Source organism: Neomonachus schauinslandi, chromosome 4 (assembly GCF_002201575.2).
Source record: "Neomonachus schauinslandi chromosome 4, ASM220157v2, whole genome shotgun sequence".
Taxonomy (NCBI): Eukaryota; Metazoa; Chordata; class Mammalia; order Carnivora; family Phocidae; genus Neomonachus; species Neomonachus schauinslandi.
Window position 1 is genome coordinate 43285201 of NC_058406.1, and position 26656 is coordinate 43311856.

At 40.3% G+C, this 26656-nt stretch overlaps 1 protein-coding gene across 1 annotated transcript in view; it reads right to left on the minus strand.

Moving 5' to 3' along the window:
* Positions 1–26656, minus strand: part of USP24 (ubiquitin specific peptidase 24) — a 134819-nt gene that overhangs the window by 57205 nt on the left and 50958 nt on the right. The window contains exons 13-31 of the mRNA XM_021684340.1: positions 24919–25026; positions 24643–24738; positions 24397–24558; positions 24154–24201; positions 18496–18603; positions 17674–17823; positions 16901–17032; positions 15942–16053; positions 14766–14842; positions 13611–13751; positions 13392–13445; positions 12007–12122; positions 9067–9133; positions 8832–8942; positions 8055–8153; positions 7787–7960; positions 3250–3335; positions 3003–3096; positions 1814–1969 (exon numbers count right to left, since the gene is read on the minus strand). Coding sequence (XP_021540015.1) covers positions 1814–1969; positions 3003–3096; positions 3250–3335; positions 7787–7960; positions 8055–8153; positions 8832–8942; positions 9067–9133; positions 12007–12122; positions 13392–13445; positions 13611–13751; positions 14766–14842; positions 15942–16053; positions 16901–17032; positions 17674–17823; positions 18496–18603; positions 24154–24201; positions 24397–24558; positions 24643–24738; positions 24919–25026 — 2091 coding nt within the window. The remainder of the gene's footprint in view (positions 1–1813; positions 1970–3002; positions 3097–3249; positions 3336–7786; positions 7961–8054; positions 8154–8831; positions 8943–9066; positions 9134–12006; positions 12123–13391; positions 13446–13610; positions 13752–14765; positions 14843–15941; positions 16054–16900; positions 17033–17673; positions 17824–18495; positions 18604–24153; positions 24202–24396; positions 24559–24642; positions 24739–24918; positions 25027–26656) is intronic.

Genomic DNA, 26656 nt, shown 5'->3' on the forward strand with positions numbered 1-26656 from the left:
AGCCTCAGGTTATGGGCAGTGCTGGGAGGAAGGGAGCCCTCTGCTTTTCTAACCCTTCCTGTGAGTTGACCGCCACCTATGTACTCCCCATTCTCAGCGGATAGCAATTTAGTGAAGGTGGAAGATTTCTTCAAAGCAACAGGTATTTGGAATAGCTACTTTGAAGCTTCCTAGTAGACAAACGTAAGTTGAAGACTAAAACGCAGAGAAATTACCCTTCCCAGGGGTCAGTTAAAATAAGTACTTTTTTTTTTTGAGATTTATTTACTTGAGAGAAAGAGATCAGGAGCAGGAGGGACAGAGGGAGAGAGACTCTCAAGCAGATTCCACACTGAGCACAGAGCCCAGTGCAGGGCTCCATCTCACAACCCTGAGATCATGACCTGGGCCAAAACCAAGAGTCGGACGCTTAACTGACTGAGCCACCCAGGCACCCCAAAATGAGTGCTTTTGAAAGTGTTCAGTTTTCCATATATTTTGTGCTGTCTAAAGCAAAAAAACAAAAAACAAAAACAAACTACCTCTCAAAGGAATTCCCAGTTAATCAAAAGTACTGAAATTGTGCTGGAGGTATTTTACTACTACTGTCCTTTGGCTCTAAGATAATGCAATCTAGGTAGCAGATGATAAGCCAGACTCACTGTTGGGACCATTCTGCTTTTCTAGGTGCTCTCAAATGTGGGTGTTGAGGTTTATACCTTAACTTTTTTTAAGACAGTCACTCAAAAGCAAATGACAAATCTTGCAGGTATTGCAAAATTTATAAGCTTAAACTGGCCAAAAATTTCTGGGCAATTTTCTGTCTTAGAGTATCATATACATATATTTTTAAATGCCCACATTAAATAAAGACATGCTTTCTTTTAAAAACATTTGCTAAATATTTCCTCCTTTTGAACCCAACACATTTCTTCACAAGAATGATTAAGGCTAATATGAAAGAGCACAGCTTGAACACACGAGCAACAAGTGATACAGAAAAATGAATGAATATATTTACATACTCTAAATTAGACTGCCAGAGGAAATAAAACTTGGGCAAAGCAAAATCATTCAGGGCTTTATTTTCTCCAGACCTAAAATGGCAAGAAGGTCTAACCTCTCACCCTCCAAGAGCAGAGCGTTTCCCTCCCCTATTGCCCCGTTACTGCTCTGCTCTTAAGACTCAGAATATGCAGCCTCTCTTATGTCTTACTCAAGATTTTGGAGCAGATATCTTGTCTTTTCAACTCTCATCCTTTAACTACCACAATGACTTACAGACATTAAACAGTAAATGTTTACTGAACTAAATCTACTAGTTTAAAGCTACTTTTTGGAAAGAGGGTAATAAAAATATTCTTTTGCTTAAATTCTTCCAGTTGCTTTTCTTTTAAAACCTTGAAATGATGATGTATTTTCTGACAAACTCTTCATAGCTTCATTATGACAACAAATTACAATTGTTTTTTAAAAAGTTAGGATGTATCTAATAACAAGAAGGCTGAAGATTACTACTGTATTGGACAGACTCGCTAAACTTCCAGAGGAAGATAATGGCATATTTTATTACATAAGGATTCCTCATTATTTATTTACAAGTTGTTTTGCGAGTATAACAGCGTGCATAGGTATAAAGTGAAAAAAACTGAGCCTTTTCTAAGGCCAAAAAAACAACAAAATGGTTCAGTTTATATACTGTTTTTTATTTTTGGAAAACTTATTTTTTCACAGATCATCCAATAAAAATACTTATCTCCGACATCTAAAAGCATGAATGTGCAAACAAAAATGAATCTGTCCTGGTGAAATGAAAAGAAATGAGGCTTCTTACTTCTAAGTTATAGAGCACTCTGAAGGTGGACATTCCTGGAGCAAAGGATCGAAACAGACTTTCCAAAATTGAGCTGGCGCTTGGCTGATGCTGCTGCTTGGAGGACAGGGATGGAGACTTTGAGGACTGAGAACTCGTTTCAGACAGTAACGTCTTCTAAGGTTTTAAAGAATGAAAACAAAGGATGTATGTGTTAAAAGCACAAGTTAAGGAGAAACACACCTCAGTGTGCACTCTAATGTTCTTTTCCTCTTTAATATAATCGCACCAAAGGAATTTCCTACAAATTAACCTCAAGGACACATCACTTGGTAATTATTAACAAAACATCAAATTCCATCACACAAACTTTAAGTGCTCAACAGCATCCCGACCCTACAGGAACGTGTCTGAGAGTGTCTTCTAGGTAACACTAGCAAGGTCGTCTTTGTTTCCGTGTTTTAAAAATCTGTACTACTAAATACTGATAATTAAATTATGAACTTGTGGAAGTGGAAGCTTTGAACATGTTTTGAGCTAGTGCTAGTGATACATTTTGCAATTACATTAGTTTTGTTCTCCCTGCAAATACCTAAGCTGTGTATGACAAGACTATGAGCTGGTGTAAACTTCAACCCTGAAACATAAATTCATACTGCAGTTCTAACAACTCTGTTCTACATGAGTTTGTTCTGAGAACATAATTAAACAATATTATAGAGAGAATATAATTTTAATACATATGATAAAATTCTTGAGGAAAAACATTACAGAAATTAAGATGAACTTTAAATATCAACAGTGGAAAAAAATTAAATGATAATTATGCAAGCAACTCAAATACAGGCAACAATCACATTCAGAGAGGTGTCATGACAGAAGAAAACTGTCTCCACTGAATCAGCACTCGTCCAGAATCTGATCCTGGACGAGACACTTTATCTCTTTGGGCTTCAATATCTTAATCCAGACAAGAAGAACGTGGAAGTACATATTAAAGGCTCTTCTGGTTCTAAAATTTGATGTCATTATTGATTCTAGGTCTTTTAAAAGTCAACATGAAGTTCTGATTTCCATTTACAGCAAAGGTATTTTTTTAAAGAAGAACTGTTATAGGATAGCACAAGGCCTGAAAGTGATTTCAGGTTGTATCGCTACTGAATCATGGCATTAAAATTTCCATGCCACTTTAAGTCCAAGACACTCGTACCTTTCTTCCCAAGGAATCAAGCTGGTCCAGGGCTTCCTGAATGGCTGGGTCAGTGGGTATCAAGAGCAGCAGCTTTCGTACTCGTAGAGTTATCCTGAAATTTTGCAAACACAAATTTTTTCACATAAGCCGGTTTCAATACCAAAGTCATTTGTTCCCGACAAATGTAAAGTCAAGTCAAAATGGACTTGGTTCCCTAACCTTAGTAACTTCCTCTCTTTCAGGCCTCGTAAACATTTATATTTACCTTGGCTCCTCCAGATTGGCAAGCTGGTAAAGCATGTCAAACACATTACATACAAGTGCCATCACAACACCAGGGAGGGATTTCTCCTGAGGGAAAAAAGCAAAATATAAATACAAACTGACAAAAACATTTTCTCTTTTTCTCATCAAACATGCCAACAATAAAATTACTACTTCTGCAGGAGTGGCCGCCACAAAGCTTGAGGGGAGCTGTGTGCTCCCCTGCAGTACAGAGCAACACCTGGGAACAGACACTGGCAGGACCACATCCTTCTAGTGCCTATTACCTGGGCTCTCCCCTATCCACCTGCTGCTGAAGGGTTAAGGGGCCAAAAGGCAGGAAGTGGAAGAGAAGTAAAATGATGGGCAGGTATAATTAATAGAATGGAGAGTAGACACCGTTGAAAGCTGATCATAGCTCGTCAGGAGCAAACAAGGCAATGAGTGATTTAAAAACAAAATGAAAGTAGTACATAGGTATATATATATACACACAACAGGTAGAAGAGACTTAGGTGTGGTTAAAGTACTATTTTCTGGTTATAAAGATAAGAAACTAGAGTCACTGTAGAGTGTCACTATACAAGGGAACATTTTTAATAAATTTAGGATAAACAGGAGACGATGTGAAAATGTTAAGCCTGAAGATGCTATGTGCAGGCATACTGTGGATACTGTAGGTTCACATCCAGACCACGGTGAGAGAGCAAATACTGCGAGAGTCAAAGGAATTCTTTGGTTTCTCAGTGCATATAAGTTTATACTACAGTCTATTAAGTGTACAGTAGCATTGTGTCTAAAAAACAACGTATATGTCTTAATTAAAAAGGACTTTATTGCTAAAGAATGCTAACCAACATCTGAGCTTTCAGGAAGTCTCGATCTTTCTGCTGGGGGAGGAGCCTGCCTCGATGGCGATGGCTGCCGATGGATGAGGGTGGCTGCGGCAATTCCTTAAAGTAAGACCACACTGAAGTTGGCTGCATCGACTGAGTCTTCCTTTCACGAATGATTTCCCTGTAGCACGAGATGCTGTTTGATAGCATTTTACCCACAGCAGAACTTCTTTCAAAATTGGAGTCAGTCCTCTCAGGCCCTGCTGCTGCTTTATCACTAAGTTTCTGTGATATTGCAAATCCTTTGTTGTCTTTCCACCACCTTCATGGCATCTTCACCAGGAGTAGATTCCATCTCAAGAAACCACCTTCTTTGTTCATCTGTAAGAAGCAACTCCACACTCGCTCAAGTTTTACCCTGAGATGGCGGCCACGCAGTGCCCCTGCAGGCTCCACTTCTAGATCTCTTGCTCCTTCCACCCCATCTGCAGTCACTTCCTCCCCTGAAGTCTGGAACCCCTTCTAAGTCGCCCATGACGGTTGGAACCAGCTTCTTCCAAACTCCTGCTCATGTTGCTATCTTGACCTCTTCCCATGAATCACGAATGTTCTTCTAAAATGGCGAATCCTTTCCAGAAGGTTTTCAATTTACTTTGCCCAGAGCCACCAGAAGAATCACTATCTATGGCGCTTACAGCCTTAGGAAATGTGTTTCTTAAATAATACGTCTTGAAAGTCAAAATGACTCCTTGATCCACAGGCTGCAGAACGGATGCTGTGTTAGCAGGCATGAAAACATTTATCTCGTTCATCTCCATCAGAGCTCTTGGGTGACCAGATGTATTGTCAACGAGCAGTAACATTTTGAAAGGAATCTTTTTTTCTGAGCAGGTCTCAACAGGGGTCTTAAAATATTCAGTAAATTATGTTGTAAACAGATGTGTTATCATCCAGGCTTTCTTGTTCCGTTTACAGAGCACAGAAAGTATAGATTTAGCGTAATTCTTGAGAGTCCTGGGGTTTTATGAATGGTAAATGAGCACTGGCTTCAACTTAAAGTCACGAGCTGCATTAGCCCCTCACAAGAGAGTCAGCCTGTCCTTTGAGGCTTTGAAGCCAGGCACGGACTTCTCCTCTCTAGCTATGGGAGTCTCACATGGCAACTTCTTCCAATAGAAGGCTGTTCCGTCTACACTGAAAATCTGTTGTTTAGTGTAGCCACCGTCATGAGTGATCTGAGCCAGAGCTTCCGGATCACCTGCGGCAGCGTCTACACCCAGGTGGCTGCTTCACCTTGGTACTTCCACGTTATGGAGGCGGCTTCTTTCCCTAAACCTCACGAACCCACCTCTGCTGCTTCCAACTTTCCTTCTGCAGCCTCCTCACCTCTCTCAGCCTTCACAGAGTAGAGGAGAGCGAGGACCTTGCTCTGGGTCAGGCTTTGGCTGAAGAGGATGTGGTGGCTGGTTTGCTCTTCTAGCCAGACCACTCACACTTTCTCCACCTCAGCAGTAAGGCTGTCTGACTTTCTTATCATTCGTGTGTTCACTGGAGTAGCACTTTTAATTTCCTCCGAGAACTCTTCCTTTGCTTTCACAACTTGGCTAAGTGTTTGGTGCAAGAGGCTTCCCTTTCGGCCTAACTCAGCTTTTGACATGCCTTCCTGATGAAGCTTAATCATTCCTAGTTTTTGATTTAAAGTGAGATGTACAGCTCTTCCTCTCACCTGAACGCCCAGGGGCCATTACAGGTTTACTAACTAATTTCAGTATTGTTGTGTCTCAGGGAATAAGGGACCCAAGGAGAGGGAGAGAGATGTGGGAACAGCTGGTTGTGGAGCAGTCAGAACACACACAACATTTATTAAGTTTGCCATCCTATATGGGCACGGTTTGTGATGCTCCAAAATAATTACAATAGTAACATCACCGATCATTGACCATAGATCATCATGACAAATATAATAAAGAATACTGTGAGAAGTACCAAAGTGTGACACAGAGACACAAAGTCAGCAAATGCTGTTGGAAAAATGGCACCAGCAGCCTTGCTTGGTACAGAGTTGGGCACCAACCTTCAATTTGTAAAAAACACACCATCTGCAAAATGCAATGAGTGAAGGCATGCTTGTACATTGTTTCTGCTGTTGATTAACTGTTATAACACTACTCTGAGTGGGATCTTCCTTAAATTCTTTTTTTTTTTTTTAAATATTTTACTTATTTATTTGATAGAGACACAGCGAGAGCAGGAACACAAGCAGGGGGAGTGGGAGAGGGAGAAGCAGACTTCCCGCCGAGCAGGGAGCCCGATGTGGGGCTCGATCCCAGGACCCTGGGATCATGACCTGAGCCAAAGGCAGACGCTCAACGACTGAGCCACCCAGGCGCCCCCTTCCTTAAATTCTTACTATTATATAAGTGTAGTCACTTAAAAAAAAGAAAAAACCCATTACACTAATACTAGCCCCGAGGAGTTCTTGAGATCTATAGCAAGTTTATGGTAAGTTAGGAAAAAAACACAGTACACAAACATCTTCTATTTGGAATTAAAGCAATATATATAACTATGAAAAAAACCTCATGTGCTAATTAAATACCTTTACATGAGGTCTGGTGTGGTCTTCCTCTCTAGACTGTAAAAGCAAAGAAGCAGAACCAGCAGAATCAGTTCTGTACTCTGGTACCAAGCTCTGTCCTGACACAGAGGGTACCAAATAAATGGGTGGATTCATGAAATGACTGGACAAATACTGATTGAGTACCTATTATGTTCTAGGTACTCTTTTAGGTGCTGGGGATACAACAATGAGCAAAACAGGCAGAAGCCTGCTCTCATGGAGTTTATATCTCATCGGGGACAGAGAGACATTAAGTAAGATAAAACATATAATATGTTAAAGTAAGTCAAGAAGGGAAATACGAAGGGCAGGCATGGGGTTAAAAATTTAAATAAGATTGCCAAAGAAGGCTCACTGAGAAGGCAATACTTGAGCGAGAGCTTTAGAACGTGAGAGAGGACCACCAGGATACTGGGGGAGAACATTCCAGACACAGGGAAGTGCGAGAGCACAGACCGTACTAAGTCTGAGGACCAACATGGAGGCCGGGACAGCAGGGGCGGTGGGACCGAGGGAGGTTGCGGGAGGTGATCTCAGAGAAGTGCCACGAGGGTTCAGGAGATCAGCCCTGTAGGGTAGACTCGGGCTCCTCCTCTAATTAGATGAAGCCACAGAAGGGTCTGCGCACCATGTGACTGCGGTTTAAGAAGAGCCCTGGCTGCTGGGCGCTGCACAGGGAAGAGGCTGAGGGGTGTAAGGGCAGAGCCGAGAGAGCCCGCAGGCGCTGCCGAAACACTTCAGGTGAGGCAGGACAGCTGCCTGGACCCATGCAGAAGCCACGGAGGCAGACAAGAGTAGCTAAATTCTAGATGCATTTTAAAGGCAGAGTCAAGGATCTGCTTGGCCTCGCTTGGCTCTCCCCTTCCTCTCTAGCTCCTCTGTCGTCGGCCCCGCTGGGTCTTCTTCACCCTCGATCTCTACACAAAGGAGTCCCCTGGCTGTCTCCACTTGTTCCCTCATGAGGAACCTCATCAGTCAGGACGGGTCGGACAGAAAAGGACCCAGTCAGCCAAGCCTAGATGGGCCGAAGGCACAAGCACAAAGATTAAGTTCTGACTTGTCAGCGGACCATCACCCCGTACCTGCTCCATGGCGTATGAGGAGCTGAAGACCCCACTGCCGCTGCTGCTGGAGCTGGTTGAGGAGTCGGCGGAGCTCCCGGATGGGGTCCCACTGCCCGAAGTCTTCACTGTGAGGATCTGTTCATCAGAAAAGCCCAGCTGGTGGAGGAGCTTTTGATCTTTATTCACCGTCAGCTGCAAAAAGCGGTTTCTTAATTACCGAGAGGGAAAGGAGGACGGAGGTGTGGACGTCAGGCTGAAGGGCCGCCAACGGTTGGAGCAGACCTACCAGACTATCGTTGGTAAAAATCTGTATGTTGTCCACAGGCGAGCACAACTGCTTGGCTATCTTCCACCGCACGCTCCCTATGGTCTCATTACTGTGGGCCTGCACGATAAAAGCAAACATCACTGTGAGGAGGGACCAGGTACCAGGCGCTGTTCCAGAAGCTGGGAACAACAGCAGAGAGACCACAGACAAGACTCCCCGCCTGGGAGGCTCCCCTTCTGTAGTAATTCAATGTCCACTTTCCTGCCCCCGTCCTTGCCATCTCGCGGGCATCAAATCTCAAGTCCTTCTGCGCGGGGTCGCCACGCTCTCCCGTTCTCTCTGTGCTCCACCACCAGCTACCCTGTCTGTCACCGAACAAGCCACGCAAGCCCCACGGCAGGGCCTCTGTCCCTGCCGCTCCCTTCGCTTGGAATGTTCTTCCCCAGAAACGGCTTGCTGTCACTTCATTCCATCTTTGCTCAAATGTCACCACCACTTCCCTGCCCATCTTTTTATGACATTTCACATACATGCATCACTCTACCAAATCATCCAGCTTTATTCTTACTCATTCTTTAGAACACTCATCACCACCTGATGTTCTATCACGTGCTCACTTACGGGCCTGCTTCTACCCCATTACTTCCCTTTCACTGCAGGTGTTTAGTCTGGATTTGTTGACCAAACAGCTTGGAGAATAGTCGCTCACACAGCTATCCCAACCCACAGTGCTCTCGCAAAACTAAAAGTAATAAGACAATACGAGAACGGCTCCAGGGCTCAACGTAAACCTACCTCTACAGTGAAGGTATCTTTGGTAGACTCATACGTAACATTAAGAGTTAAAAGATGTCCATGAAATGAGGCACCATGAGGTAGAATAGTTCGTGGAACAGAGTAAAAATCCTTGAAAAAGATATAAGTCAAACAAGTCAGACGCACAGCATCACTGAAACATCTCAGAAATACACACCGAACACAACCAGTCTAATGATACGATGATAAAGTGACTTTAAAAAGAGAGGCTTACCTCTATAGTGATCACATAGCGTTCAGCCAGAAGCAGCAATCTCTCGATTATTACAAGTTTAGTGGATCTACGGATTAAAAAAAATTTTTTTGGAACATATTTGAAATGAATTGCTTGATTCCAGTCTGCTTCACCAAAACCACACAGCTAGCACTCACTGGTCAAAGGCTGAAATTTGCAGACTAAACTTCCCCTGCACCCGGGGGGTCCTGTCCTTTCCTCTCTTTGTAAACAGCTGTTCTGTAGAGAGAGGACCTGGGTCTCCAGGTCTATTTGTCCATCAATCCACCAAGAGTGAACTATCAGTAAGTCTGAGTCTCATAATCTTACAACTAAAATATGCCACATAATTTGGTAAACACATGGACTCTCTCTCACCAAGTTCTGAACTGCCTGAAAATCAGAAGACAAATGCAAACCAGTAAGTCTACCACAAATAACACTTGCTGTTTTAATGAGTCTGAGAATGAGGAAGAAGTGAAGGACAAACAATTGTTTATCTGGTTTAAATGAACATCCCGTATAGGTAAAACATACAAGCATAAGAATTTATTATCTAACCACCGGTTTTCAAAGTACTTAAGAAATCAACACGCATCAGGAGACAACCATCTCAAGAACAGGCAACATATGGCCAGGAAGCGTGGAGCTCTAGCACACCTGAAAATGGGACCTGAGGTCCCTTTTGGTCCGACTTAGGGAATATTACTATTATCTGAATTCATAGGACTCCAACTCCAACATTCAGCAGCTTATACATTCACAGCTCCATATTTTATGAAAGAGAACATTACATGTGTTAACATCAAGAGATGAAAATCCAAGTGCCCTTAATTTAAACATGTGCTATTCCAGAAAGTCTAGGCATTTCAAATAGGGACATTTCTAAATCTGAAAAAGGATACTACCATTTTCTAACAATTGGTCTGGTTTGCTGATTAGCAATATTGGAAATTTCACTTTAAAAAAGAGTTCGTTAAACACATTCTAATAGTTCTGTTAAATACATTTAAACAGAGTTCTAAATCCTTTCAGGCTATGGGCAAGACTAGAATATGATATTGAGAGAGAAAATCTTTAGGAAATATCTAAGTGCTAATAATAAGTGAATGATTGAGTGAACTTAATTATGCCTCAATAATGAATTAAATCACAGACAGCACTGCAGAACATGGTGTAGATGAGAGAATAACTCAATTACGGTCACTGAGAAGTTCTCTTAAAACCAGTGAAATAAGATCAACTACAGTGTCCTGGTTCAAATGCAATTTTGAAATTATATATTCCTATTAACAAGTGTTCAGAGTTTATAACAAGAATAGTTAAAAACTATCCTGTAGTTTTGCTCTGTAGTCATACAAACATGAACTGATTCAGAATAAAAATCACTTATAAAAAGAGAAAAACAAAAAACACACTTATTTAAAGACGTTGCAGTTTGAAAATCCCGATCCAATAGTTCATCAATGCATTTCTACTCTGGTTTGTCAGACAAATGAATCATTAAGGACCTAGGCAGAGATGGACCACATCTTACAAATATGTAATCAGGAATTCTCAATACATATTCTCAATGAAAGCCTATATGAAATACACTTCCATCAATATGGGAATGCAAAGCTCATGTTAGTGTTCTTATTATGAGCTGAATACTCTTGTAATCACTTACTACCATTTTAACCATTTTTTGTAAGATTTTAAAGTAATCTCCACACCCAATGTGGGGTTCGAAATTACAACCCCAAGATCAAGAGTTGCATGCTCTACTGACTGAGCCAGCCAGGAATCCCACTTTCTGGCATTTTAAAAAGAGCACCAAGAGGGTTGAGTTTTATTGGCATCTCTCATATTAATAAAATATCACTACCCAGTACTCAACTCCTTTAAAAAAAAAAAAAAGATGAAGAATGTAAGGATATATTGTTTTGATTCCTTTCCTAAAGAAAGGCTTTAAAAAAAGAACTGTAAATAAAAATAAACAACAAATACACACATAAAGACATTCCAAGAGTGTAAAGAGACAATCTGAGCACCCATCACTAGAGCGCAGTAAAGTAAGCCTTGTTCTGAGCACCTGACAAGGTTTCCTGGACACCACTGGTTTGGAGCTGCTAAGAATGAAGGGCTTATAAAACCTCACAGGAGCATTTGAGTTCCTTCAGTCTAACGTTTCTGAATATTCATCTACGTTCCTCACCATATCAAACAACTATAGCAAATACTGAACTCAGATTTCACTGATAATATCTGAAAACACCGAAACACTGGAAACACGGCAATGTGATAAGACGTCAGTCAGTTCAAAGTTGGAATTTGGTGATAGAATTCTTATTAAAAATTATTTTGAAAAATAATTTTAAGTAAATAATGTTTTAACTCTGATAATATTATAACACACAATTTTAATTAACCATCATCTTCCATTTCATTTTGCTTATGCTGTTAATGCCCTGATTTGGGCACAAGGAGAAAAGTTATGTCTACATAAGTAGAAAAAATTGCTCTTTGTACAACGAATATATCTGTAGTCTGTTGCAAAGAGTAGGTTACTCCTGTTACACAGAGTCAAAGTAAAATTATTTAAAGACAAAAAAAAAAAAGTAACAAAACAACAGAAGTTGACCACTAGGCAGAGGGGAGGGGCAGAGCAATACCTGGGTGGTGGTGATGATGACCTACAGATCTTCAGGGAAAAACATACAGATTTGGGGAAGTATGATGTGGTCATACAATTTCTTAGGATATGACTATTTGCAAAAATTACGACATAAAAGGAAGAAATCCACAATTGAGACAGCTCCAAAAAAAGCAGCCAGTTATTTTTTATTTTTTCAAACTGATACATACATACATATATATACACACACACACACATATATATATACAGACATATATATTCCTGCATCAGGCGAGGATGTGCCATCATTTCGTCACTCTTACCTATAAGGAGACTGAACTGATGTTGCTACGGTTGGCATAGCAGTCGCTGTAAGCATTTTTGTGGCTCTGGTCACAGCATGCGTCAGAGTGGGGCCACCAAGTGCTGAACTGGCTGCCTATGAAACAGGAAACAATCATTCTCTATCAGGGTTTCTCAAACCTTGGTCCTACTGCTATTTTGGGCTGGAAACTTTTTGTTGGAGGGCTTTCCTGGGCTTTGCAGGATGTTTGGCAACATCTCTGACCTCCAGTCACTGCCCACCTACCACTAGGTACCAGGGGGACCTCTCTGGCTGTGACAACCAAAAAGGTCTCCAGACACTGCCAAATGATCTCTGAGAGGCAAAAGAACCTCTAGTTGAGAGCTACTGTTCTACATATGTTAAAACTTGAACGGTACACCTCATTTAAGGTATTTGAATATTTTAAATGTTTTCTTATGATGACCTATCTGGATGGAAGTCACAATTTGGAAAATCCTGTACAGATTCAAGCACATATTCATCATCAGAAGGTTAATTTATTGACACTTGGGGGCAGCAGCCTATGTTTTTGGAATACTCTCCATTAGATATAAAATTTAAGTACAATTAAGAATGAAAATGACTGTTTAATGCTTTAACCGTCACGCTGGAAATAGATGTGAGATGGTATCACACAGCAGGCTTCTAATGGACAAAGACCACCAATACCACCAACTACTGAGTGTCCTGCGAGGCCTTTAATAACATTTAAGATACAGTCTCGGGTGAAAATGGGTAAGGGTAGGAAAAGCAAGTTCTTTCATGAAACTCCTGGACAGAAAGAGAAGGAGAAAAGAATCTATTAGATGTGGAATGTAGGGGCGCCTGGGTGGCTCAGTCGTTAAGCATCCGCCTTCAGCTCGGGTCATGGTCCCAGGATCGAGCCCCACATCGGGCTCCCTGCTCGGCAGGAACCCCGCTTCTCCCTCTCCCACTCCCCCTGCTTGTGTTCCCTCTCTTGCTGTATCTCTCTCTGTCAAATAGATAAATAAAATCTTTAAAAAAAAAAAAAAAAAAGAAAGAGAAAAAAGAAATGTGGAATGTATAGCAGACCTGTTTTCTGAAGACAGTTTCTATACCCCAAAATGGGGGGTGGGTGGAGTGGGGAGGAGGGGTGGTGGAAAGAGAAGGAAAGCTTTCCCATAAAGGACATTTCTGTACTGGGGGAACCAAGGCAAATGTCTGTTCCCTATGTGACAATAAGGTACTGTTGACAAATTCTTCAGTAGAATCCAGCCACAAATATCAATATTTTACACGATCCCAATATAAAATTAAAAAAGGAAAAACATCAAAGCATTTATTTCAAAAACAGGTTCAAATGAAATTCAAAAATAGGTTCAAAGGAAATTTACCACTCACTTCTAATCTCGTGTAACAGTCAGCAATAAATTTCTTATGTAATGATACAGAATCCTACAAGAGATAAAAGAAATTAAAATTAGTCTGACATTTAGTTGCAATCATTATTAAGAGCAAAATATCAAAATAAAAAAGCCAATTTTCAGGCACACCAAGGGTGAGAACTTATCAATAAAAACATATATATATAAATCTTCTGTTCTGTGCACGAGCACCCACCTTCTTTAATCTAGGATTTAGGTTAATGTAACTATAATTTATGATTAACTGAATAGCTTCATTAGCAATTTCTTCATCAGGTGATTCCATGGCTATTTTCCAAATGAAATCCATTCCTATCAATTCCAGCTTTTCTACATACTGTTCAAAAGAAAAAAAAATTGTAAAGTGCACCAAGGTCACAAAATTACAGACAATTATTTTCTATTATATCACTCAAGTCTACACCTTTTATGTTTAGTATGAATTAAGGCTGCAAAAACTAAGCTACACACGAGAGCACTGTTGTGCTGATTTGGAACTGTAAAACAAAGAAAAAAAACCACAGAAACACTGGGCTATGCCCATGGCCACCAGGATATGGAGAGTTTTCTCCAGATATTCCTAAACCCAAGCTGGAAATCTACCCAGACAGACTACAGAAGCGGAAACACATAGGAGTGAGGTGGGCACCATCTTCAAGAGCTTTTCTCCAAAAGGCAAGAGAGGCCGGCTGGAAGTGGTTAATAATCCTTGAGGCTCAATCTGGTCTTCCCAAAGTTCAGTTCAAGTGACAGGATCTAGGCCTTAGAGATTTTTAAAAAATTCTTACCATCCAGGAAGCCAGGTCTTGAATCAAAAGAGTTAGGTCTTAGAAAAGAAAGTTATTTTTTGTCTGTCTTTCTTAAGGTGCATATGTAAATATAATAAACATACGCTATCTATATATATTCTATGGATCCTCATTTTCCGGCTTCACTGACTGTTCCTAAAAATTTCTCCCCAAATCCCTGCCACTGCGATGAACTGAAGATTCATCTTCAGAATTAAAGATGTTGTTACTTTTTAGGAACATGTCCATTACCAGATATGAGGAGTTGGAAGCTTCAATGAAACGATCCCTACCCTGCATTCACCTAGCCACAGGAGGCAGCTGGCTGCCCCAGGTCAGCAAGAAGCACGGAGGGATTGGAGAGTCAACTGTGCTCTCACAGGCAGTTGGCGAGATGTCGCTGTGCTGGGAAGGGGGACCTCCGTTACGCTCTAAGAGAAGCCCTGTCGTCAATGCAGAAGACGGCAGTCGAGGAGATGCCCATTCCTTAACAAAATTACACCTTTTTTGTCGTGTTTTACTAGATTATCCAAATTACCTAGATTTCGGAATAATGTACTCACCAACTGAGCTCCTTGTCGTTTCAATCGATGATCACAAAGATTCACATTTTCAAAAAAAGTCTTAAATAAGTTAAAACCTGAAATTATAGAAGGTCAGATAAATTCATGCACTCTAAGTACCACAGATAACCAATGAAAAGACTCCAAGTATACCAAGAGCCAAAACTGTAAAACCCTTAGGACCAAACAGACATAAATCTTCAAGACCACAGATTAGGCAATGGTTTGTTAGATATAGTACCAAAAGCACAAACAACACCAGAAAAAAAAAACAGATAAATTGGACCTCATCAAAATCAAGAACTTTGTGCTTCAAAGGACTATGAGAGTGTGAAAAGACTACCCACTGAAGGCGACACAATATTTGCAAATCGTGTATCCAATGAGGAGCTACTATGCAGAATATACAGCTCAACAATAAAAAGACAACCCAACTCATAATGGGCAAAAGGTTTGAATAGACATTTCTTCAAAGACTATATGCAGTCAATAAACACATGCACAGATGTTCAATATCATCAGTCATCAGGGAAATGCACACCGAAACCACAAGATAACACCTGACACACACCAGGATGGCAAGAATAAAGATGACAGACAATAAAAAGTGTTGTTGAAGATGGGAAGGAACTGAAACCCTCAGATGCTGCTGAGAGGAGTATGAAATAGTACAGCCATTTTGCAAAATATTTTGACAGTTCTTCAAATGTTAGTTCCAGGATACAATTCCACTCCTCAATATACACTGAAGAGAAATGAAAACTAACGTCCACACAAAAACTTGTACATAAATGCTTATAGCAGCGTTAGTGATCATAGCCAAAAAGTGGTAACAACCCAATGTCCATCAACTGATGGATGCATAAATAAAATGTAGTATATTCATACAATGGAATATTATTCAGCCATAAAATGGAGTGAAGTACTGATACATGCCACCATTTGACCGTTTGAGCTATCGGACCATATAATTTAAAATGAATCATACGATACCATTCACATAAAAAGGAACTTATCTGTGTATATAAACATATGTTTCTTTACATAGATGTAAAGAAAAGTCCAGAAGGCTATTCCAGACTGATTAGTTGCTTCTGAGAAGTGGACTCAGAGGGAAAGGAAAGAATAAAATTTCTTAACTAAATGAGAAAAAAAGATTTTAAGTTGTTTTCCTACCATTCATTGTGATTTCATATGACTCCAATTTAAGAATTTTCTCCTTGAAAAGCTGCTGTTGAACATCACTCTCGAGATCATGCTGCCCTTTTGTAAACCATTCAAAGCACATCTGTGGATCAAGACAAATGTTACCCTGTAACTAAAATCCATTTCAGGCAAATACATATTCCAAAGTGGGAGAGTGAAGGTAAGTTATGTTTAAATCTTCAAAAATATTTATTGACAAAATACCACTGAAAACTGAAATGCCTGGTACTCTGGAACTAAACAAAGCAGTTCTAGCAACCTCTCCCCCAGATAATGCAAATATAGACTCACACTGTTCAATGGAGTTTAAACTTGGGCTTCTCCACTAACGCTTATTAACAAGCCTTGCTATGGCCAGCCACTGTGCTAGGCAAAGGCATGTATGTGGTCCTTTCAACAATGCTATGAAGCAGTTATAGTTCTGTAAAATGAGATGAGCAGACAGCAATTCATTGTTAAAATACGCCAAGTCAGGTGTTCTGCTCCTGGCTTAATCTACTTTCAGCTGCTTAATTATAGTTTAAAAAATCTGTCTAGGCATTTATTCTTCTTTGTGTTTCTGGGGTGCAACATCATTACAGGAATTCAAAGTTTCTGGTTGGTAACTTGAAATTAGTTCCATGGGAGGGAGAAAAAAACATAAGACACACCAAGAATTCTGTAGCTGTGCTCACTCTGAATTTGGTCTTATCCAGAATGGTATAAAAATTACCGAAGAACTCATATATTTAGGTCCTAGATATATATTATATGAAGTATTTTTTCAGCACTTACAGTTCCTGGCCTGTTAGTATAAATGTATGCTTAGCCAACTGAGAAGTGTTTAGAATTAAAGATGTGAGACCCACAAAAAATATGAGACATACAGAAAAGGTAAAATATTTAAGTCCCACTTCTGCCTTATTTTATCCACCCTACCATCTTCTTACCTCTCTATCTAATTCACAAACATCCTGGCCAGTCACAAGACACTCCCAGATTTCCTTGGCACGATTCCAACCCAGATACAGAGTAGCTTCTTGTAAGAAAAATGCTAGAAATTTTAGATGGGCCTCTAAATACTGCAAAAAGAAGTAATGCTAATTAGTTAACTCCAGGCATTCCTACCTAAAAGCAAAATTAAAAACAAATTTTTTTAATTAAAAAAAAAAAGAGAGAGTTCTACCTAACACTTTCTCATATAATTAAGAGTAAAATAAATGTGAGACATCTGTTTGTAAGCTGACGGCACAATGTTTTGGAAGCTACTTCAAGTCTATTACCAATTTCAGTTGACTTTGGATGTCAGTAAAATATCATTTCAGCAATCTCAAAGTAAAACACCACAAACTCACAAGTGGTGAGTTAAGATTTTTTCCAATTTTTAAAAACAGTGTTACTAATCAGTTGATTTAAGAAACAATTCTCCACAGAACTGACAATTATTATTTCAGAAGAAAGACAAAAGAAAGATGGTTATCTTTATCACTTTATCACAGGGAGTTTTTAGGTGATTTACTGAAAGATTTACCCAGAAATAACAATTTTCTCAACTTTTATTTTAAAATGGTTATAGCCAAAACACAAAACTGTTCCGTCACTACAAAGATACCTCACGCCGCCTCTTTTCAAGTGACACCCAACAAATATTATTTTTATAGTTCAAGTGCAAAAAGCCAGATGAATGCTGTAAATCACAACACAAAAGCGCCATGCCGGATACCTCCCGGTAAGTGTATCGGCCGTCTACCAGTGTCGAACCAGTTAAGCCTCCGGGTCCAGCCACAGCGGCTGCAAGTCGATGACAGGCTATCAAACTTCCTGTTACCAATTTCACGATTTCAAAATTTTTCTTCAAGTCTTGAATAATGCTCTTGGCAAAAACAACAAAAAGAAAAATGGTATGAGAATCTGCAGTGATTCTGTCAGTTTAACACAAGCTTCTGTTTTAGCACATGGTCCTAGGTGAGTGAAGGACAGCGAATCTAAGGATTTCTTCAATCCCAACCCTGCACAAAAGCAAATAAAATCATCTAGTGTGCACATAACTAGAATTAAGGGAATTAATAAACTTCTGATAATTTTTTTCTTCTAGAGAGTTGTTTTTTTTTTTTTTTTTTTTTTAAGGCAACTTTACAAAGAACTATTTCACTGCTTGTGTACTTTTCCGGATCTTTCTTCCCAAGTCTCTCCCACCAAGGAAGCTCTAGGTCCTTAAACAATCTAATCTTCCTGAGATCAAATGTCTTTACATCTTTCCAAACACATTTCCAAAATACCATTCTAACTTTTAAAAACTGGCGTAATCATTTCAATAAATTAAGGAAATAAAAAGGACATGAGTTCAGGATAGATCAAAAGAAAAGCTCCATCGAAATGAAAGTAGAATGATGTTTAAACTCAAGATTATTAGAGAATATAAATGAATGATATTAATCATATAAATGTAAAATAGTGACGATAAACTCAGCAAGATCTTTATGTTTTGTTATTCCAACAGTTGTGTATATAACTATATAGTCATTGAACAGGGCTCTTCTCTTACCTTGTCTTGCTTTTGATAGGTCTGTTTTATAAACGAGCGGGTTATCTCGTGAAGCTGACGCAAAGCCGGCACCACCCATACAAACTGGGGATTATTGAGCTGAGATGACTAGAGTTAAAAAGAAGTTACATCAGTTAAACCTGGAAATAAACGGCAGGCTAAATTTATTAGCTATAAAAATTTCCCAAGTCAATTAGGTTTTATGGCTACACATTCTATTATTTTTCTCTTCACACTGGCTCACTTAGAGCTCATCTCCATGCATTCATAATTCAGTCTTCAACTTCTTATTCTGCATGCAATTTCCTAAGGCCAAGAACTGCAAACAGGAGTGGATGTGAAGTGACAGTAAATGTATAGGGGTACATCAGCAAAAAACAGACAAGGAATTAGCAACTTCAGAGGATAGATTAAGTAGCACAGGCTGCTAGGACATGTTGGAATGAAATAAACTGATGGTCAAAATTTACCTTGGATAATACTGAGCTGGCTGATAAGTGGTATAAAAATATGATTTTCTATAATTATGTGATTAGGATACCAATGATATGATCAAGATACCAATAGTGGTCTAAATATTAAAGAAAATACTCATGATCTTCTTGTACGTCCTAGTTAAAACAATTCTGCAAGAGAGAATTCTATTTTTATTAATTATTACAGCCACTATACATTTATACCTTATATTTTTCATAACACTTTCAGATGTTATTTCTGAAACTGGTACACGACAATCCAGATCTTTCATAGTACGTATCTGAAAAGTCTGACGTTCGTGAAATAATCTTTAAAAGAACTGCTCTTTAATACATAGCATCTTTCTAACTAAGACATTTATAAAATTTGGAAGACTGTCCGTTTAACACTATTAATCAAATTATCGATTAAGTCTCTAAAAAACTGAGTAGAAGTTCTAAGTCCTTAGCCTTTACTTTAAAGGCTGAATTTTGCTTTTGTTTTTAAAGCCTTCTTCCGGGGCGCCTGGGTGGCTCAGTCGGTTACGCGACTGCCTTCGGCTCGGGTCATGATCCCGGGGTCCTGGGATCGAGCCCCACATCGGGCTCCCTGCCTGGCAGGAAGCCTGCTTCTCCCTCTTCTACTCCCCCTGCTTGTGTTCCCTCTCTCGCTGTGTCTCTCTCTGTCAAATAAATAAATAAAATCTTTAAAAAAAAAAAAAATAAAGCCTTCTTCCTTCTTCCCAAGTGTTTCTGTAAGATGAAGACCTTTACAAGGTGGAAAATACTTTTGAAAAATATACTTTCTGTCTCTGGCAGGAAAAAATCGTATTACCGAATATGTATATTCGAGAGAACTATTGCCAAAAACAATACTGGTTTTCTTGAGGATTAGCCAATCAATCAGCAAATACCGTATTTCCTGGATTCTAAGATACAGGTTTTATAAATTTCAACATTTCTGAAATTGACACTTCTTACAATTGTCAAAAGTAACTTAGCAGCCACTAGGTGTAGGAGTAAATTTTGACATAGCTGTCCTTACCTGAGTACATGTACCCTTAGCTGCATATGAAAGGTATTTGTTCATCTACCTGTCGTTTTAGCTGTGACTTTGTTTATATAGCACCAAACAAGGATGGCTTTTTAACTTAAATTTAGATCATGGATTTGTTACTTAAAACTCTTATCAAAAAGATGGCACTATGATGTAACACTGACTAGCCTGTTGTGTCTGTCAACTCAATTAAAAGCAAAGAAAACTGCCAGTGGTCTCAATCTAAAGCATTTCTCATAGCCGGGAGAATTGGGTGTGACAGACTCAGACGCTGTGAAGGGCTTTGTCACCCAGCACTAAATGTCTCTGTCCAAAGGTGCACCCATAATTCGAGAGAAGCCGTTCATCCTGTAGTATACACAACGCAACTCAATTAAGGAAAAAAAGCAGCTTGAGTTTTACAAAAAAGGACAAGGACACAAAATTCCATATTCTTTCACATGCCTCAAAATTATACAGTCACTCTTAGAGATTTCAGCGGTCAAAATCACTACTCTAGATAATGAAAAGCACTGTGCCAGTGAAGCTCTGCATACTGGTCAAAAAGAGGCTTACATTCAGACTCTGAGTGGGAATTTAAACAAATGAATGGTAAAACTAGAATGTGCAATTTCTTTTTTTCTTCTTTGCAAACTTATTAGGTCTGTGATGCAGGTTGCAATCATGGGCATCTTAGAATCAGAGAAATAAGGTATATATTAAAGGCCAACTATTTGCAGGACTACCTACATACTGCAGCTAAAATATAAAAGTTGCAAAATGACAAGGAATAAAACTCTAAGGGCTTAAGTCCAAACTGTAGATACCTACCAAAAGGATTATAAACATTAGGATATAAATATGAACCCTTCAGCAAATAATCGGATATATTAAAAAAGCATCATTATGACAGACTAAGTCAATTATGGCTAGAATATTTTTATTTAACATAGAAAATCATCCTTTGAAAGTCGCTCACTATTCAATAAAATTAAGGAAATCATGTAAAATCGGAATTCAAAAAGTATTTCTGATATAATCTTCCTAAAGTTTATTAGCGAACAGAAAAGATGTTATTTAATTGTATCTATGACACTATGTTGCTAAGTTACAAGAAAAATTTAATGATTTTTCTCCAGTTACCAAAGGGGCAAGAGACTGTGGTGAACAATTACAATGAGCATATTTGATAATGCCTGGTAATGGAGCTGAGGTTTCACAAGGAGGAGGTTAACGGTATGTCCAAAGTAGACACTCAATGTTAGATGAAGCCTCAGAGGTCAGTTGGTGCAGCCTGCAAACCTACGCCTAAATCCTCACTCACGTCTGTTAAATGACTGTTCTCCTAGTGTCTCCTGCAATGAGGAACTCAGGAGGCAGTGCATTCGATGGCAGACTGCTCTCACAGAAAGTGCGCTGCCCTCTCATACTGAAACAGGCCTCCCGTGACCTCTTGGGAGGAATCAAACTTCTCTATCACAATCTAAGTCTCTGAAGAACACATTCATATGCTTTCTTGAATTCTCTTCTCAAAGCTGAACATCCCCACGTTCTCATCTATCTTATTTTTCCAGGCCTAGCCATTTATCTAGATTCGAAGTACCAATTTTTGCACAGGAGAGCATTTTTTAAAAAAGTATTTCCTCCCGTGCTAACCACATCACTGGGAGACTGCACTGAGGACATCTTGCTACTTTTGCTTTCAATTACACGTTTTAGTAAGTAGAGGCCACTGCACTCTGGGTAAGTAATGATTTTAGTGTCCTCAACAGGGTGAAGGGGAGGAATGAAAGGAAGGGACGGGCATCTACTTAGAAGCTGCCAGGCGCTGGGCCAGGGGAGGCCTTGAGAGAATGACTTAGGGAATACACCAATACCACTACTTGAGTAAAAATGACTTTTTTGGTTTAGTACATTTTTTTTTTTTTGGATGAGTACATTTAAAATTTTTAATTGAAGGAAAAAAGAAGTGAAATAAGAGGGAGAGGGTTGGGGGTAAACAGTGGAAGGTATAAAGGAAGCAAAGGAAAGAGGACCAAGGGAGCCAAGGGTATCCTGGCAGAATCTACAGAAATAAAGTTAAGAAATAAAGGGCAGACTTTCTGAACACAACAGTGGAATTTGGGAATTTTAAGAGTATGAAAAGCAGAGGGAAGGGGAATCAGTTGGGGGACAGAGAGGTAGCTGAGGGTGGGAGGGGAGTAAGAGTGGGTGATCTTGTCTTACCCTTTGCTTAGTTTCTGTGTAGCCTGGCAGGGAGACATAATCCCCAGTCAGCCCACCTTGCTGCCTGGCAGGAAAGGGCATAGCATAGAAAAACACCTTTAGTGGCAGGATATAACTCACCCCCCTGCCTGGAGTCATATCCAGGGGGCTCTGATCTTCCCACTGCCCCCCTCAGCCGTGTGTACTTTCAGAGAATATCTGCAAGAGCACTTAGTTCACTAGGAAGTGCTATATAAATGCAAGGTACTGTTATTTGGAACGAAATAATGGTCCATCAGAACTTCTGTACTGGGAGCAGTGGGAGATTAAAAAAAAAAAAAAGGAAGAGTACTCCTTTCAAGTATCATGAAATGACTCCAAAAATTACCCTGCTGCTCTTTGAGTTCTGTCATAAAACAACAGGCATGAATGAAGTGACTGCAGAGAGGCAGTGAAGACGCAGGGATGCTGCTGACCTGACCAGGAGAGCTAAGTAACGCTGAGCCTGAGCTGCAGCAAGGAAGGAACAGACAGTGGGAAGGGGTTTCTGCTTTCAAAAGCCATTTCCCTGGAGGGAGGGAACAGTCTCTTCGGCGTGGACCCCTCACATTTATAAAGAAATGTATCTATTCCTGAGAAGAAAAGACCATTTTTCGATAGATACCCTTTTCCTCTTGCTATCACTACTGAAGGATCTAAACTCCATACAGAACTCTGGATGAGGTCCAAGTGAAAGGCAGAGGCTGCAATAAATTATCCAAACTGCAGGGCTGAGAAAACTGGAAAAATGTGAACTGGATCTGAGGATGACAGCAATGCTGCTGAATTAAAGGAAAGTTTTCTCATAACGTGAGCATCATCAGCTCCAGTCTGTGACTTTTTGAAAATCTCTAAAGCCAGATTTTATGTAGAAAATTCACCTGATCAAATTTCAGTGTCAGAAATATAAAACACAAAGTTCTTACGTGTCCTCAACTAAACCTGATGACCACATAGAACTTAATAAAAGCCCACTGAATCACCACAGCCTCGTAACAAGAGCTAAGAGTCCCTGAATACACCAATGAAAATTAGCAGTATTCAAGATCCTTTAAAGAAATACTTCCTAATGAAAGCCAAGAAAAATGTTTAACCAATGAAATTACTAAGCCCCTGGCTATTCACCAAAACCTTTTCTTATGTTACAGTAAGATGAGATCCCTCCCGCTACAAGGCTCTCCATTTGGCCTGGGCAACCTGAGGGCCTCAGCTGGACGAGCGCAGTGCTCTGGTCAGGGCTGCGGCAACAGGGGACGTGGCTCCAGGGAGTGGCCCTGTGATCAGCCCCCTCAAGCCCGGGCTGGATGCTGAAGCACTGGAGCGACAGGAGAGCTACAGTCCTCACTGCTTACTCTGCTAACCATGCTTTCAAAGGGTGGCCTCTAAGTCCCCCGCAGCCTAGAGGCCAGAGCCCTGAGCAGGGGAGGGCTCCCACAGCAGTCGCTACCCAAGACCACCTGCTGGCATCAGACCCCAGCAGCAGGACTCACTAAGGAATTTCTTTATGTACACCTCTGAACCAGGCACCTGAAAAACGACGGCATGCCAGCACTGCCTGACCCTCTTTCTTCCCTTCTCTCTTTCTTCTTACTCTATGAGGGTTCCTCCATTTCTCCCTCATGGCAGAAGAATAGGAATGATACTTTATGCAGAATCCACTGTACTTATTAAAGCTGTGCAGACTTTGCATTTATTTTACAAAAGAAAAAACTAAGTTAAAGGTCTTACAATTTTATGCAAACAATATAATGAAACTACTCTGTGAATGTGACCTTGGATTCGTGAATATTTAAACAGCAGTTTCTATCTGAACATTACTCAAAGAGACACAAAAAGAGATTATCTTAAAATTATGATATCACTTATTAAAAGAAATTATTAAATTAGTATACCTTTTAGGCGGTTCCATCTGCAAATTCTTACCTTGAATCCATCCTTCTTGTTTTTTTCCAAACCTGACCATTCTCCAGGCTGAAATTAATTTTAAGAGAAATATAAGTGACTTGGTAAAAGCAGTACCTATAATTTCCCAATCCTGGACTCTTAAGACAAGAGTTTCCAGGTAGGACATTTAATTCAATTTACATAATAGGGTAAGAAAATTAGTTGGCTCTAATTACAATACTATGGCTCTGACAACAAAACTAGACCAAAGATAAAACCGACCCTTTTAATATCTTCGATGCATTTAATGATGTAGCTCCTCTTGATTGCTTCTTTCACAGCATACGCGTCACTAAGGATTGTCAGGTGCTCCTCCAAGGCTTGCTGAATAAGGCTACTGGGCAGGGTTGGAAGATGCGCCAGTTCCCAGAGTACATCTAACACCTGCAATAATGCCACACAAGATGAGCCAGCCCATACACCAGTCAGACCACATTGTAGCTGGAAAGATTAATTTGATTCTCTTGCCTTTCCAGAAGTAGTCTCAAAGCGAGCTTCCCGGCCTATTCGTCCAATCAGACTCAACAGCTTCTGTCTTACCCGATCGCTTTCAGTCTCCCAGCTCTGGGGAACAGAAAAGACAAGACAATCCAATTTTATCAAATGGGCAAAATACGCAGAAACTTTACACTTGAGCTAAAATGGTTTAACAAAGTAAGAAGAGTTACTTAACTTAAAGGGGGGAGACCTCAAAATGAGCTTTCAGGAAAACTTAAAAGCAATTGCAGTTCTCTGGACACTTACCTTCTGGATGAGAACGAACAGATGATTAAGCTGATCTGAATTAAATTTGACAGCTGCTGCAGCAATAATAGTATGGATATTCTCGATCACAGTAGATGATTGTCCTGACTGGAAAAGAAGACAGTGGGGGAAAGTTACGTCCTGCAACTTGGAAAGACCCTCACACTTCTCCCCAGCAATTGACAGAGCCAAAGTAAAACAGCAACAAGATAAACTGATTCTAGCCTGATCAGCATTCACTTGCATGATTAACACTGGCAAAACTACAGGAAGCAACCATTGTTAATGGCCATCAGTTGGCCTTATATAAATTTCTAGCAGCATTAAATCTTTAAAAAGATGAGAGTAAAGTTCTTAATCTGATATATGCATTTCAAGAGGAAAGCGAAATATTTTCAACTGGCTAATAAAGCTTTGAACTGAGTACAGAACAAACATATTTGCTTCCAGCACTTTATAAATGAGCTTGAGGGCCGCAGCTGAGAGTACCATCTACCTTATTTTTTATTTCGCTCCTACTCTATAATTTCAATTAATATTAATTTATCCCATGGACAGTGAATCTCTGCTTCAGTGATGTAGGCCCTGTGGTCGACTTTATGGTCAAAACTCACTCTATAACCTCAAACATGACTCCATCATGCCTCAGTGCATACCATGTGAAGGAATTGAAAGGCAGAGACTTTTCTAGATTCAATTCTACAAGAATCTGCTCAGTATCTACTATATACATATATTCACCGAATGTAGCAGGGATATACAATATCTATTTCATGGCCTCTAATCTTCAACCTTCTGTGGATTCAAAACTCACTCACAAAACAACATTATATGGAGTATTCAACTACAGTTGACATGGGAAGCAAGATTTATGGGAAGCAAGATTTATAGGCCCCAGGACCGTTTTCTTTCAGTCCTGCACCTAACTTTCTATAGTCTGCTTTCTGCTGCTAGGCTGGGAGCCTGTGAATTGCATTTCCTCTCCTGGCTATGCTCCCGTGATCTTCTGCCCATGGGAGGCACTGCTGGGAGATGAGAAGGGAAGAGGAAGAAAGAAGTGTTGGTTCGTGCTCAGGGAGTGGATGTGGGTGTTGGCATCGGCGGCAGCAAGGGAGAAGCCCTGGTGGCCGGGCCACCTCTTTGGCACCCCAGCCATGTGCCATGAAAGCACCTCCCAAAGCCGCTTCCTTTCCTTGGACTTCAGATGCCCCTTTCCCCATTCTGTTCCTCCAGCATTCCTACTTCTCTCTTTTGCTCTTCCACCCCAGCAAGGCCTTTGTAAACAAGCCCCTGTACCCAATTCCCTCTGAAATACCTAGTACAGCGTCTATTTCCTGACTAGGTTCTGAGTGATACAGTGACTAAAAGGGTATAGTCAAGGTGAGCTCCAGGCCTGCTTGTGGCTTAGCAGCTAGATGAAGGCTAATACCATTACTGAAATAGCCTGGAAAATGACTAGGTGCTGACACACTGAATTTGAGATGCCTACGAGATGGCATGCAGGAAGGCGCAATAGTTATGCGTCTAGGTACACGGCACTGGAGTGCCAAGAGGTCTGAATGGGGAACGCAGTTCTGCGCATCAGAGGCATCCAAACACACTCCAAGCCCCAGAAGGGGAGGCACTGCCCCCCGGGGGGTTACAGACTGAGGAAAGGGCTAAGGCGTGAAAGAAACTAGTATCTACAAAGAAGAAGAGAATAAACAAGTTAGTAAAGGAGACTTACAGAGGGTGCCAG